Raw genomic sequence first — 12,615 nt, forward strand, 5'->3', positions numbered from 1 at the left:
GATTACATTTTTATGTTCTGATTGGATCCCTCGTCGAGAAACAACAACCCCATCTTCGTCGCCCTGATTGCCACCAATGCAGCAGCCCCAATCAGCATCCATGCAAATGTTAAGAGTGCAAGTTGTGAAAAATTTGTTTAATTTTCTCCTTCTGCACTTTTTTTTTTAGCTTGTGGTGAGTATTACATCATTCCTGGTGCATTGCGGATATGGAGGTGACACAATCTAAATATGTCATCTTTTGGACAATGGTCGGTCACTCATGGTCTTTCTTAGTGCTAGTCTGGTTTTATCGGTAACTCAGTCACTCCACAAGTGACATTTCCACTTATATAGGATTTGCTTGCACATTCCCGTGTTGTCACTTTGATTGGACAGTCATGTAAGTGGGAAACTGCAAAGTGTCACAGTCACATCTCCAATCTTCAGTTATCAATCCCAGAGCCTCCGCTGAGGTGCAAGGAACAAAGGAATAAAAGCTGATCATTAATGTTTTTAATTCGATGATCTGTCAGGCGGTGATTGTCAGATATAAGTGATTGTCAGATATAAGCGAATGCATTTGGGTTAATTGCAAACAACCCCCCCCCCCCCCCCCCCCCCCCCCCCGCTAAGATCCTGCCTTGTCACCTTGGGCCTCTTGAAATGGAGGTTGGCTCATGCTCAATGAGCAGATTGGAGTGCGAAAATGTGTCAGCGCATACCTGTGTGGCAGGACGGCGAACTGCAGCCCACTGGAGATTATTGTCATCTATTATAGGGCTCAATTATTTTGAAAAGGCATGTTGCGGCCAACATTGTGTCATCAATCCTATGAGGTAATTTAATCTGCAGACGGCGGGATAGCATGACACCTTTGCTCTGAAGAGCTACTTTGAAATTCCTCCCCCTTTTTTAAGATAAAAAGGACGAGAAAGTCCGTCCATACAGACTGCAGACAAATCTCATGTTCACTACAGAGTAAAACATTATTACATATTTATGAATCCGTGCCAGATGACAGGCGCAGAGAAAGGGAGGAACCAGGGCGACAACACCGGAACCTCTCTGGTGTCTCTGTGACATATCTGATCGCACTGCTTCAAGCGGCCTCTGATGGTCTCGTGTTGCCACCACAAAAAAAGACAGAATTACACAAAGGTGTTAAAAGACTGTTGATGAACAGCATACAGGACCCCCTTGAAAATGAAATGATGCATCCCAAGGGGGATATCCTTTAAACTTTAAACAAGCAAATATAACATTAATCAGCAATTGTAGCAGCCCTCAACAGATTCTGACATTGAGCCCTAAAGTGGGAACAAGTTCTTTCTGACAATAATTTAGATTTATTACACTCCATTTTTTTCTTCCGTGGTTTTAAGATTAATGCCCATGTTATTAAAAATAGTCTTGTGGTGACCATAATATTGAACTCACCGTTTTGGATCATGTACAACTATTTCTTTGTGCACGTTTTAAAAAGATTATAGTGCCTGGTAGCAAAATATGGTATTTTTTTCTGGTTTTATGATGTGTGTTAGAGATTTTGGATCACTCGTCAAAGGTTGTACTGAACTAGACATGATTTTGCATGGGTTCTTTGTCACACAAATGTAGTAAACTTTGCACAAACAAAGCACGGTCGTCTGCGATGGGCTGGCAACCACTTCAGCGTGCCTCCCGCCTACTGCCCGAAAACAGCTTTGATAGGCTCCAGCACGCCCGCGACCCTTGTGAAGATGGCCGATTAGAAAATGGAAGGATGGACAGTCTTTAGGAGAAATGTGGCTTATGATTTGAAAAAGCTTTGAATTCACAAGAAATTAAGATGCATTTTCAAATGATGTGTCTTTTCTGCAGTGGTTATGTGTGTGTTAGCATATTTAAGGCAAAACATTCCCTTCGAAATTGTTAAGCAGCAAGTACTGAACCAGAACCAGTATCAGTGGGGTAACAAACGGTAATATAACAAAACACATAAGACATGGACAACAGCCATGCAATGAAAACCATATACCAGCATACACCTTGTTGTTTGAAGCAGTTGTAGATGAAAGGTGAAAATCAAAGTGTCCTTTCTCCAGTGGATCAGAGGCATCATGCTCAAATTGTGCACACGTCTGCTACATGTTAAGTTGGAAAGTAAACAAGAAAGCTCTATTGTACATTGGAGAAAAAAAAGAGATTGGTTCACTTCTCCTGTCCCATGTACAGTAAATCCAATTCAAGCGCCGACTCTCAGTTCCAAATACGCATCCGCTCTGCTCGCCGACGCTCCTCTTTCCTCATCATCAGCTCCAGCAGAACATCCATCCAGCCGCACCAACACAACAGCGCCGACATCTGCGCTGGACAAAACAAGGCTGTGAAAAATGCTCCCTATTACAGGCACAAAAAACACAAGCGCCCCGGGGCAGACCAGCTGCGACAGTCAAATAGTGCCAACATTCCTCCCCATTAAAAATAAGTGCTGGTACGCGTGTGCTGCCGAGGAAGGCATAACCATCAAGCTCAGATTCTTCTTCTTTGACGAATGTCGTGGCCAAAACGCTGAAAACAGTGCACAACAGGAAGGACAACAAACACCTTAATATGACAAAACAAAACACAAAAACACAAAAAAGCAGAGCTCTTGAAGAGCTCTTCCAGACAGCGGCCAACTACGACGCCATCCTGATCGAAGGACTCATGGTTTCAGTTACTTGAAAATGATTTGGATGAACAAGTACATATTTTATAATTAAAAGATTACATGATTTGACAGCTGTGACATGGAAAATTGCAGCACTTGGAATATCCCATTCCTAAAGCGCGTTTTGGATTTTCCTTGTGCTAAACTACGGTATTGTTGTTGGGGAAAAAATACACTGAACAAGATATTTTGTATAATTTGTTCAAAAAAAAAATTATAGTGGAGTGTAGTTTTATCACTTAATATGAAAATGATACACCTTAATAAATTTTGAAACTGAATAGCGTTTTTGTTATATTCATGAAATATGATGGCATTCTAGAGGAAGTACTCTGTGCTCATTTGCCCAAAGAAACAACATAACAGCTTGATTAAAAAAAACAAACCAAAAAAAAAAAAACATTTATTACTAAATTACAGTCTTGTTTCCTCCGGTTATTTACATAAGCCGTTAACAATCTATAACAATCAATTCTCCTGTGTGTCTCCAGCTGGAGGGCCTGCTGAAGGCTTCCACTGCCAAGACGAGTGCCGCATCCTTGGACACTCCGACCGCTGCTGGATGCCTCGCGTCCCCCTGCCTGCACGCGTCAAATCGCCCGAGCATTCCCGCAACGTCATCGCTTTGTCAATCGAGGCCACCACAGTGGATGTACCCCACTATGAGGACGGCACCACTAAGAGGACTTTTGCCACCTTCGGCAAGGATGGGCCGGAGGACGTGGAGCGGGCCGACGTAAAGGGGAAGCGGACTCACGAGTCTCAGGTGTGCAGTCCCAAGGCCAACGGCGGTGCCGTACGCGAAGCTGGCAACGGGCGAGAGGCGGCCAGCCCCATCACGTCCCCTGTGCACCTGAAAAGCCCGATGTCCAAGCCCTCGTCTGCCTACAACACACTGAAATGCCGTGACGCAGAGCGCATTGCCAACCACAGTCTGCTCCGGCAACCGGAGGGCAAAGACAGTGAGCCCTCCGTTCGGGAGTTCAATACGCTTCTGCACGACGGCCGTGACAAAGAGTCCCCCAGCAGCAAGCGCTTGAAGGACATTGTGCTTTAACGAGCTTCTCCGCCCCACGCAAACAGCTCATGCAGCGTGAAACTCACATACCATATATACATATACAGTCTATCCTGCAATAGCTGTGCGTACACACAAGCAGAGTCCGGCCGTGGGACTTGAACAGGCACACCCATTTGCAGTAAGCAATATTCAAGAGTGTGCTGCAGCTAGTCGTGTGCTCATGCCAAGGTAGTGGATGTGGCTTTGTTGTAGTCGCGGTCTTTTCTCCTCGTTCGCTTTTTTATTTTTCTGTTTTGTTTTTCCTATAAGCAGCAAGAGGACAGGCAGGTTACTGTTGACTGCACGGACATGGCTAAGCGGAGCACTCCAGCTCTCACGCCAAAGCGAGACACATTGGACACCCGAGGTGCTGACACCCGAGTACAGTTATGCCTTTTCAACGACTTTTTATATCACAATTCGATATTTGCCTTCTCTGGTTTTCGCAGTTTGTTTCAAGCTGCCAAAATCTGCTCTTTGTTCCTTTGTACAGTGAGCTCCATTCGTGTAATAAACAAACTACACAGGATATATCTCGAAATGTATTCGGGTGAGATGTAAAATGATGACCTATCCGACTCGTTTGCACCCATCCCCGACTACTGCGAGGATCTTTTGCTGGATCTACGAGGGCGCGCCGGCGGCACCAGACTGTGAGCTCTTTACAATATTTATACTCTGTCACAGATGGAGCGAAGTGAACTGTTGCTGTCTGCCTGAGCATCTCCGAAAAAAAAAACAAAAAACGAAAAAAACTGCAAGTGGAGCAGACAGAGCCATGCGTTCACACCCGGTTGTATGACGTCACCTCTGCGACGCCCAACCTTGATTGTAGCCAGCGGAGCACAAGTTAGGATCCTGTGCTCCGTGGAGTCTTGTACCTTTTTTTCTGACTTTCGACTATGGGGCTAGGATAGAAGGGATCGTCACTCTTGTCTTGCTATGTGGAACTCTGTATAGAGTTTACTATGATCATTTTTCTTAACCTGTTGTTATGTGACAATCCCTTTAATGTTTTGTTTCAACAGATTTAAAAAATACAAATACACATAAACATTGGTGTTCAACTGAAGTTACAGTAGCGTTTGTAACACAAACAGAAAAATGAAAAAAAAAATCACATGCCAAAATATATTTTATAGATAATTTAAAAATGTATAATGAGAATATTTAATGCTGTGTAGTTATTCTATGAGTAAGTTATACTTGAACTTAACTTGCTTTTGTTTTTTTGTCTTTTGCTTTTTATATTGAAACTGTTTTTTTTGTTTTTAATTTTCAAAATGAACTTGGATTATTATTTTTCTTTGACTGTGTTTCCCCTGGCAACTGTTAACTTGCGGTCTACCTTGTTGTAAAGAGTTTCTTATTGGTCAGTTCTTGTGCCATCAGGTTTCAGTGTGGACAACTAAAAAAAAAATGTAAAAAAAAGAAAATTAAAAAAAAAAGAAGAAATAAAACAAACAAAAAAATAGATTTCAACACCAATATTTGTGTGTCCGTCCAATGAGCATTAGAATGAGATAGAAAGAGAAACCAAAAAAATAAAAAATAACGATGCGAACAAAAGATGTGTAATTTCAAAGGCAAGCTGATAATTGGGGTTCCACCTGGCATTATAGTGGGCCAAAAATGTTTCAGCTATACAAATCTTTCACTGAGAGTTTGGGCTCACCCAGCACCTTTGTCACACATCTATTGATCTGACACTAGGTTTTGATCACAGTGGTATAAGACAGGACCCCCAGCACCTACAAGCAGCAGACTCATGTCTGACATGACAAAGATCTGAGGCACATCAGCAATGTTGTTTTATGTTGCTTTGCAGTAAACTATGTACAATGTGGATCATGTGAATGAAAGTGGACAGACTGCATACAAAAAAAAAAAAAAATCTAGATCTTGTAACTGAATGTTTTGCTGGTCTCACCTTTGGCTTCTGGCAAAATGAACATCAGAATAATCACTGAATGTATACAGCAGCTTATAATTAAACTATTAAATGTGCTCTGCCTCTTTGCCTGATCTTTTTTGCACAAACAAGTCTCAAACTGCATTTGATCATTAGAAAACAATGTCTGAGCGTCAAATCGCCGAGTGAGAATTTTGGCTTGGCAACACTTTTGATTTAGTGTACATCAAGGGAGCTGATCATGGAAGAATCTTTCAGTCAAATTTGGTGGTGTCACGAGAGCAGTGCATGAATTCTGCTTCACCAACAAACTGTGATAAAAGGCACCCAAATCGTGAGGATGATCAAGAAGCTCATGTTGACAATTCTGAAATATGTTGGTGTCTTTGTGTTGTGGTTCAAGCATCTTAATAACACTGGACCTACTGTAGGCCTACACTTTACTCACAGCTAAATGTACACAAATATTCAACTCGCTTGTAATGTTACTTCAGATTTGTAGACCCTCAAAGCAAAAAAAAAAAATGCTCTCATTTGTTTGTGTCTGCTTTCTTTTCCATCTTCTTTTGGGGATTTAAAGTAAGTTTCATACGAAAGTAAGAACATTGTTGATTGTTTTATTTTTTGAAAAGCTTGGGTCCAAGACAAAGTGGACACACAGGGTCAAATATAAGCGCAAACACAATACTTTTACCAATCCATTTGTTTGTATTTTTACACATGCAGCACATGAAGCACAGGCTTAGCACATCAGCATCACCGTTCTGAAGTCAGGGGTTTGCATCCCCCCATGACCCTGGTGCGTACACGAGCGACGGCGCACTACACCCTGAACTGGTCGCCAGTCAGTCTCTCTCTCTCTCTCTCTCTCTCTCTCTCTCTCTCTCTCTCTCTCTCTCTCTCTCTCTCTCTCTCTGCGCGTGTGTCTGTGTGTGTGTGTGTGTGTGTGTATATATGTGTGTGTGTGTGTGTGTGTGTGTGTGTGTGTGTGTGTGTGTGTGTGTGTGTTTGTGTATATGATGCACGACCTGCATCATAGCAATTCAAACTAGTTTGAACGACAAATGTCTCATCTTTCAAAGCTTGAATGTAAGGCAATAATTATTTATCAATGTTTTCATATTTTGTTCATTCAGGTTCCAGGTTCTAAACAAGTGCTGAAATCAAACTAATTTTAAGATAGCCCTTGAACCTACTTTCCAAATGAACATCATCCTGGCACAATTTATTGACAATGTGTAACACGTATGCCACCTTGAAATCAGCGGTGAAATAGGCCATTCTCTTTGCTATAATAAAATGGAAATTAACAGTTGGAGTCGGCACTTGGCTCCACAACTCACCATTAATATTCACAGCACTCGCTGTTGCCATTTCCCATTATTTCCTTAGCGGACCTTTGGGGGAAAGTTCCAACAAGTGAGGCGAGTGCTTGCGTGTGTCTATTTCTGGTGGGAAGTGTTCTTTTTATTTCCCAAAGTAGGTCACAAGGTGCCATTTCTGCGACTAAACAACAAAGTAACTGATGAGGCCTGTGTTGTGTTGAGTCTGCTGCTCCTTCTCAGCCAGCAGTATGATGTCATTAATGACTCTTGTACACTATTGATTTATTTGTTGACTTTGAGTGGAAGGGTGGAGGAGTCTACTACCTTTTCTATAATGCTCCCACTCAATAAACGCTCCAAGTTTCACCTCTCTCCCACACACAGCGCAACTGAGCTTATGATGGATATATATACGAAGAAGCAGATTCCAGTGCTCGTGAGTGGACGCAGGAGGAGAATGAGCAACAGGAAACGTGCAGCTGCCCTGTCTGATAAGAGGCTCTCTTCATTTCTATAATTAATTTGCCATTGCCTCTATATAGCCTCTGGTGGAGCCAACATGAAAGCTGGTCTGAAAGCCCTCTTGCCATAACGCGGCCATTAAATCCATAAGGAGGATCTTGTTTCTCCCAGCTAAGTTGTAGGCTACATTTGACCACACAGATGAATTACCACTGGAGGGCTGAGACTCCCAAGTAGACAGAACAAACTAATATATAGCCTGCTCCTCCTGCTAAAGGGCAAAATGTGCATTAAAAAAATCTCATTATCATTGGCTGGCAAAATAACTTAGCCACACAGAATTTATCCCCCTTTAGTTACTGTTCGTGTGTCAGCTACACAAGATGCTTCCAGTGGAGGAAATATTACCAAATTTGGGGGGGAAGGGGCATTTCAGAGGGCAGCCCAATGGTATTAGTTGGCATGTTCGTCTCACAGTCAGGAGATGTAGACTCCACTTTCCTCCCAAATGAGAAGGACTAACACTATAGAAATTGGAGGGATGGACAGAAAAAAAGGGATTAAAACTGACACATAGTAAACTAACAAATGATTCACAACCTGGGAGGCCCAACATTGTTAAAGCTGGCTATCTTTGAAGTAGTATTACAGTTATCTAAAGGCAGTAGGCTGAAAGAAATGTTGCAACAGAAGCATGTAGCTCACCTCGTCAGCTGAGCTGGTGAAGGTTGCTAGTGCTTCAAATGGTCACAAGGCTTCACATCAGAAGCATAACGTTAGCATTTTTGTTAATTAGCTAACCACAGCATAAGCAAGCATTTTTTTTAATACTTTGAAAGCATCTATTTATCCATCCATCCATCCATTTTCCGATCTGCTTATCCTCACAAGGGTCGTGGTGGTGCTGGAGCCTATCCCAGCTGTCTTTGGGCAGTAGGCGGGGGGCACCCTGAACCAGTTGCCAGCCAATCGCAGGACACACAGAGATAAACAACCATCCACACTCACACTCACACCTAGGGACAATCTCAAGTGTTCACTCAGCCTGCCATGCATGTTTATGGAATGTGGGAGGAAACCGGAGTACCCGGAGAAAACCCACACAGGCCCGGAGAGAACATTCCAACTCCACACAGGGAGGCCGGAGCTGGAATTGAACCCGGTACCTCTGCACTTCGAGGTTGACGCGCTAACTACTAGACCACCGAGCCGCCCACATCTATTTATGTATTTGTTTGTTTGATTATTTGTATTCTTGGAGCCGATAAAGGTGTACCTATGGTCCCTAAGTACCCGTACTGTTTTTTTGACGGTTTCACACCACATAGCTTGAGCCAGCTTTTTTAATTTTATCTGGGAATAGTTTTTTCTTTTTTTTTTCTTTTTAAACCTACTTAACTTTAACAGCGCAAACATATATTAAAAACCCATTTTAAATGTAAAACATGACTGAAAAGACAATCTGTGCTGATCTGCAATTGGCCACTTCAGAGTAGTGGTCAAGCAAAAGGTGATTTGAAATTATAGTTGAAGGGGGCGGGGGGGAACAAACCAAAAATAGGCAGTGTGTATTATTACTCCACCATTTTGCTCGCAATGGAAACTGCACCTGGCATAGTATGCAAATGGTTCGGTCTGACTGACACACTGACTCACTATCGAGCAATTACACTTGATATTTGACTCGACATGCATCTCTTCCAGGTAAAAATTACTTACATTTATGTTATCTTTTGTGGATTTTTTTTTTTCAGTTTCATAACTTCCCTTGAGACCCCCTTCAATTTTATACATGTGACACAGAGAATACGAATATGTTTTCAAGTTCCTAGGAATCATTTGTGTCAATATGTATCATGGCCTTGGGAGGGTCTAAAATTAATTTCAAGACAGAACAAAAAAATGACAAATACAAAAACACCTTTGACACACTCCAAAACAAATGGAATCATAAAGCATAACGTAACTAATCCAATGTTGGCACTTGATATATCGAAACAGAAAACTGCTCAGGGCTTTTCTTCTCAGTTGTTTCCAATACAAATTATGATGTAATCTGAAATACTTTTATGAAAGCAAATGCAGTCGGCCAACAGACAAAGGTTTACACAATTAAACACGCGTCATATAGAGTATTTTAGTTTTTTTTTTTTTGTTGTTTTTTTTTTTTGTTTTGTTTTTTTGCGAGACACGTTTATCAAGAAACTTTTTTTTCTGTACCGACTCTCCACCATTTATAAATTTGTTTAGAAGCTGGTAAAAGTATTTCACATTCTTGAAAATGTGTTTGCATGTCGGAAGAGTTGTTGCAATTGTAGTATTTTTCAGTTATGCTTTCTGTTGTATTGTTTTTATTATTTTATGTTAAATGTTCTACAAAGTGCTTTGCTACTGCTGCAGCTGTTGTGAAAGCCCTATATAAAAAATATGTATTGTACCGTATTTTTTTATATTTATTGAATCACAGTCTTTCCACCTTGGTGAAGGTCTGCGTTCATGTTACGGAGCCCCAGCAAAATGGTGCGAGCACATTTAATCGCTCCTATTTCACAATGGTCATGGAGAATATTCCCCCCATTACAGTGAGATTTATATCAAAGGTTACCGGGACACACATCCTATTAACGTCCTATTAATGTTTCAATTATCACGTGTTAAGAGGGGGAATCAGAGAACAATTAGGGTGATTTATTTATGACCGGTACAAGCACAAGCGGAGCCTACTGCAGTCTGGCATTCCTTCAACACAGAATAGATTGAAGGTTCTTTTGAATTAGACCCCACATAATAAAAACTCAACCAAACCCTCCCCTTTCTCAAACCACTGATCTCTGCCTCTTTGGTGAACTCATTCTTTCAAAAGACCTTGCAGCTGCTCCTTCCATACAGAAAACAACTTTTCAGTGCTGATGGCCCGTTACTGAAGATTTAAATAACAGCATGCTTGACAGAGGTTGCACTGCTTATCTACCACTGGTCAAAGAAAACCATTGGTACCATTAGTCAAAGAAAACTCAAATTCATGCCATACACAGTTTTCCATCCATCCATTTTCAACCGCTTGTCCGGGGTCACGTCGCGGGGGCAGCAGCTTTAGCAGGGAAGCCCAGACTTCCTTCTCCCCAGCCACTTCTTCCAGCTCTTCCCGGGAATCTCGAGACGTTCCATGCCAGCTGGGAGACATCGTCTTTCCAGTGTGTCCTGGGTCATCGCCGGGGCCTCCTGCCGGTGGGACATGCCCAGAACACCTCACCAGGGAGGCATCCAGGAGACATCCTCATCAGATGCCCGAGCCACCTCATCTGGTTCCTCTCGATGTGGAGGAGAAGCGGCTTGACTTAAGGGAGAGCCCGGACACCCTGCGGAGAAAACTCATTTCGGCCGCTTGTATCCGGGATGTCGTTCTTTCGGTCACGACTCATAGCTCGTAACCATAGGTGAGGGTTGGAACCTAGATCGACTGGTAAATTGAGAGATTCGCCTTTTGGCTTCGTTCCACGACAGACCGATACAAAGTCCGCATCACTGCAGACGGTGCACTGATCCGCCTCTCGATCTCACGCTCCATCCTGCCCTTACTTGTGAACAAGACCCCAAGATACTTAAAACCCTCGTGCCATGCAGGTACACTCCATGTACACCTGCATGCGTTGTGTTGCAAAAACAAATGCATGCCATGCATGGGTTTTAAACCTGTGCCATGCATTTGTTTTTGCGACACAACGCATGCAGGTGTACATGGAGTGTACCTGCATGGCACGAGGGCTACACTCCTCCTCCACTTGGGGCAAGATCACCTCCCCGACCCGGAGAGGGCACTCCACACTTTTCCGACTGAGAATCATTGTTTCAGATTTGGAGGTGCTGATTTTCATGCCAACCGCTTCACACTCGGCTGTGAAACGCTCCAGTGAGAGTTGGAGAGCCCTGCTTGAAGGAGCCAACAGTACCACATCATCTGCGAAAAGCAGAGATGCAATACTGAGGCCATCAAACTGGACCCCCTCAACGCCTAGGCCGCGCCTAGAAATTATGTCCATAAAGGTTATGAACAGAATCGGCGACAAAGTGCAGCCTTGGCGCAGTCCAATCATCACTGGAAATGATTCCGACTTACTGCCGGCAATGCGAACCAAACTCTGACATTGATGGTATAGGGACCAAATAGCCCGTATCAGGGGGTTCGGTACCCCATACCCCCGAAGCACCCCCCACAGAACTCCCCGAGGGACACGATCGAACGCCTTCTCCAAGTCCACAAAGCACATGTAGACTCGTTAGGCGAGTTCCCATGTATCCTCGAGGACCCTGCTATGGGTGTAGAGCTGGTCCACTGTGCCACGGTCGGGACGAAAACCACACTGCTCCTCCTCAATCGGAGGCTCGACTTCCCGACGGACTCTCCCCTCCAGCACCCCTGAATAGACCTTATCAGAGAGGCTGAGGAGTGTGATACCTCTGTTGTTGGAACACACCCTCCGGTCCCCCTTTTTAAAAAGATGGACCACCACCCCAGTCTGCCAATCCAGAGGCACTCTCCCCGATGACCACGCGATGTTGCAGAGGCGTGTCAACCAAGACAGCCCCACAACATCCAGGGCCTTGAGGAACTCCGGGCGGATCTCATCCACCCCCAGGGCCTTGCCACCAAGGAGCTTTTTAACCACATCCGTGACTGTAACCCCAGGGATAGGTGAGCCCACCTCAGAGTCCCCAGACTCTGCTTCCTTTAAAGAAGGTGTGTTGGTGGAGTTGAGGAGGTCTTCGAAGTATTCTGCCCACCGACTCACAACGTCCCGAGTTGTGGTCAGCAGCCCCCCACCCCCACTGTACACAGTGTTAATGGTGCATTGCTTCCCCCTCCTGAGACATTGGCTGGTGGACCAGAATTTCCTCCGGAAGTCGGCTTCAATGGCCTCACCGAACTGTTCCCACGCCCGGGTTTCTGCCTCAGCGACCGCTGAAGCTACATTCCGCTTAGCCAGTCGATACCCATCAGCTGCCTCTGGGGTCCCACAGGCCATAAAGGCCGATAGGACTCCTTCTTCAGCTTCAGCATCCGTTACTGCCGGTGTCTACCAGCGAGTACGGGGGTTGCCGCCACGATAGGCACCAACCACCTTACGGCCAAACTCAGATTGGCCACCTCAACAATAGAGGCGCGGAACATGGTCCACTTGGA

The 12,615-nt window shown here is 44.0% G+C and overlaps 1 protein-coding gene across 3 annotated transcripts in view; it reads left to right on the forward strand.

Moving 5' to 3' along the window:
* The window catches only part of pcdh19 (protocadherin 19), a 69,170-nt gene extending 63,429 nt beyond the window's left edge, over positions 1 to 5,741 (forward strand). For all 3 annotated transcript variants that reach the window (XM_019869947.1, XM_019869945.1, XM_019869946.1), the window contains exon 5: positions 3,166 to 5,741. In XM_019869947.1, coding sequence (XP_019725506.1) covers positions 3,166 to 3,731 — 566 coding nt within the window. In that variant the 3' untranslated portion in view covers positions 3,732 to 5,741. The remainder of the gene's footprint in view (positions 1 to 3,165) is intronic.
* Positions 5,742 to 12,615: the final 6,874 nt, after the last annotated feature.

Source organism: Hippocampus comes, unplaced genomic scaffold, assembly GCF_001891065.2.
Source record: "Hippocampus comes isolate QL1 unplaced genomic scaffold, H_comes_QL1_v1.1 scaffold9, whole genome shotgun sequence".
Lineage (NCBI taxonomy): Eukaryota > Metazoa > Chordata > Actinopteri > Syngnathiformes > Syngnathidae > Hippocampus > Hippocampus comes.